Source organism: Aedes aegypti, chromosome 2 (genome assembly GCF_002204515.2).
Source record: "Aedes aegypti strain LVP_AGWG chromosome 2, AaegL5.0 Primary Assembly, whole genome shotgun sequence".
In the NCBI taxonomy this organism is placed as follows: domain Eukaryota; kingdom Metazoa; phylum Arthropoda; class Insecta; order Diptera; family Culicidae; genus Aedes; species Aedes aegypti.
The window spans coordinates 200,494,398-200,495,882 of record NC_035108.1 but is presented as its reverse complement, the minus strand read 5'-3'; the positions used below and the strand labels follow the sequence as shown (position 1 = coordinate 200,495,882).

Genomic DNA, 1,485 nt, shown 5'->3' with positions numbered 1-1,485 from the left:
ATTGTGAGTGACTGTTGTTATCGGTTTTTGTTCGGAGCTCAGTGCGACGTACAATCAAATCTCCTATTGAATACTGCTACCCACTTAACGCCCACAGCAATTGAGTAAGGAACTAGCCAGACGATTAATATTAATATTAAAAAAGCACACCGTAATTTATTATCTCTCTTTTAACCGATGAAATTCGATATCTGATAAAACTCATATTGCGTCTCAGCTAAAGATGGAAAATCTGCTTCCTCCCAATGAATACTGCTGAGCAATTGGGGTAGGAAGAAAGTGGGTGGAAGAGTTCAATAGCAGACCTGACTGTATAGGCCAGGGGAAGTGGTTCACCTAGAGTGAATTTCTGTCAAAGAAAAAGTAGATTTTGTATGAGATTTGACAGAAAAATGAATGACAAGTTCATCCACTTCTCCTGGCCTATAGGAGTTTGAGAAGACTATTTTGATCAACATAAATATGGAGCTCTCTGAAATTGTTCAAAACGATTTACACAATTTAGTAAAATTAGATAACTCTGCAAAAGTAATCAATAAAGCCTTTGAAACGATTGTAAATTCAGGAAAAGGTATGATTGTCACACAACATTTTGAAATGTGTAATAGCTTTAACCATTGTTGTTTTTGATAGAACCCATCGCAGGAAGTGAGCATTATGCTTTGACGACCGTTCTCGTGTTGGCATGCAAGTACGATTATGATGATCATCAACTGCGGCAACTACTCGAGACGTACATCCAAAAGTCAGATGTTGTGGAAAAGATAGTAGCAAAATATTCATTGTTTCGAGATACGTATACCCCAAAGAATGCAGAATACGGCATCGCGCTGCCTCATGTAACCGATGCCAATTGGACGCTCCGATCCGATTTATCATCATCCAGTCATTCGGTTTCGGCTGGAAATCTAAGTTTTAGTATCGAACTGGAGTCGTTCAATCGGGAGAGCAATGAAAAGGAGCCCGCCATTCGGTTTACTTGTACACCAGAAGAGTTGCAATTGTTTATCAATAAACTGAAAGACATTGAGCTGAATTGTGATAAACTCACAAAACAGTAAAGTAGTAATGGTTTCATTTTTTATAGTTAGAAATCTTCTTAGAAAAGAAGAGTTCAAGAAAACAAACTTAGTGTTTGAAAAGTAATAAAATTTGCCTTGTGCGATACATGTTATCCTCTAAACACTGCTGATCATGGTGGTTCAAAAGCTCCATTAATTTATAACAAAATTCGAGAAAACCTAGTCACACAAATAGGGCTGAGGAAAAAAAGTTGAAAAGCATGCTTTGTTTCAATTGGGATACAATTATCAGCAAAAGAAGATCACTATCAGGAAGTCCTAAATGTAAGAAAAATGTTTGTCTAAGACACTATTCTAACAAAAGAACATTCGATCACCCTAAACCCTTTTTACAAGATTTTGATAGACTAGTTCTAGAAGTAAAAAGCTTTTTCGAAAAAGTCTCGAAGTAATCGAAAATAAT

At 36.4% G+C, this 1,485-nt stretch overlaps 1 protein-coding gene across 1 annotated transcript; it reads left to right on the top strand.

The window, feature by feature from the left end:
- The first annotated feature begins 396 nt into the window (after positions 1 to 396).
- On the top strand, positions 397 to 1,183 carry LOC5572866 (COMM domain-containing protein 3). Its single transcript, XM_001660575.2, has 2 exons — positions 397 to 571; positions 634 to 1,183. Exons 1-2 carry the CDS (start codon positions 463 to 465, stop codon positions 1,059 to 1,061), a joined length of 537 nt encoding a protein of 178 aa, XP_001660625.1. The 5' UTR covers positions 397 to 462; the 3' UTR covers positions 1,062 to 1,183.
- The last annotated feature ends 302 nt before the right edge of the window (positions 1,184 to 1,485 follow it).

Coding starts and splice junctions, on each gene's coding strand:
- LOC5572866 (XM_001660575.2), top strand. CDS start 463: ATGGAGCTCTCTGAAATTGTTCAAAACGATTTACACAATTTAGTAAAA. Junction 572..633: donor GATTGTAAATTCAGGAAAAG/GTATGATTGTCA, acceptor TGTTTTTGATAG/AACCCATCGCAGGAAGTGAG.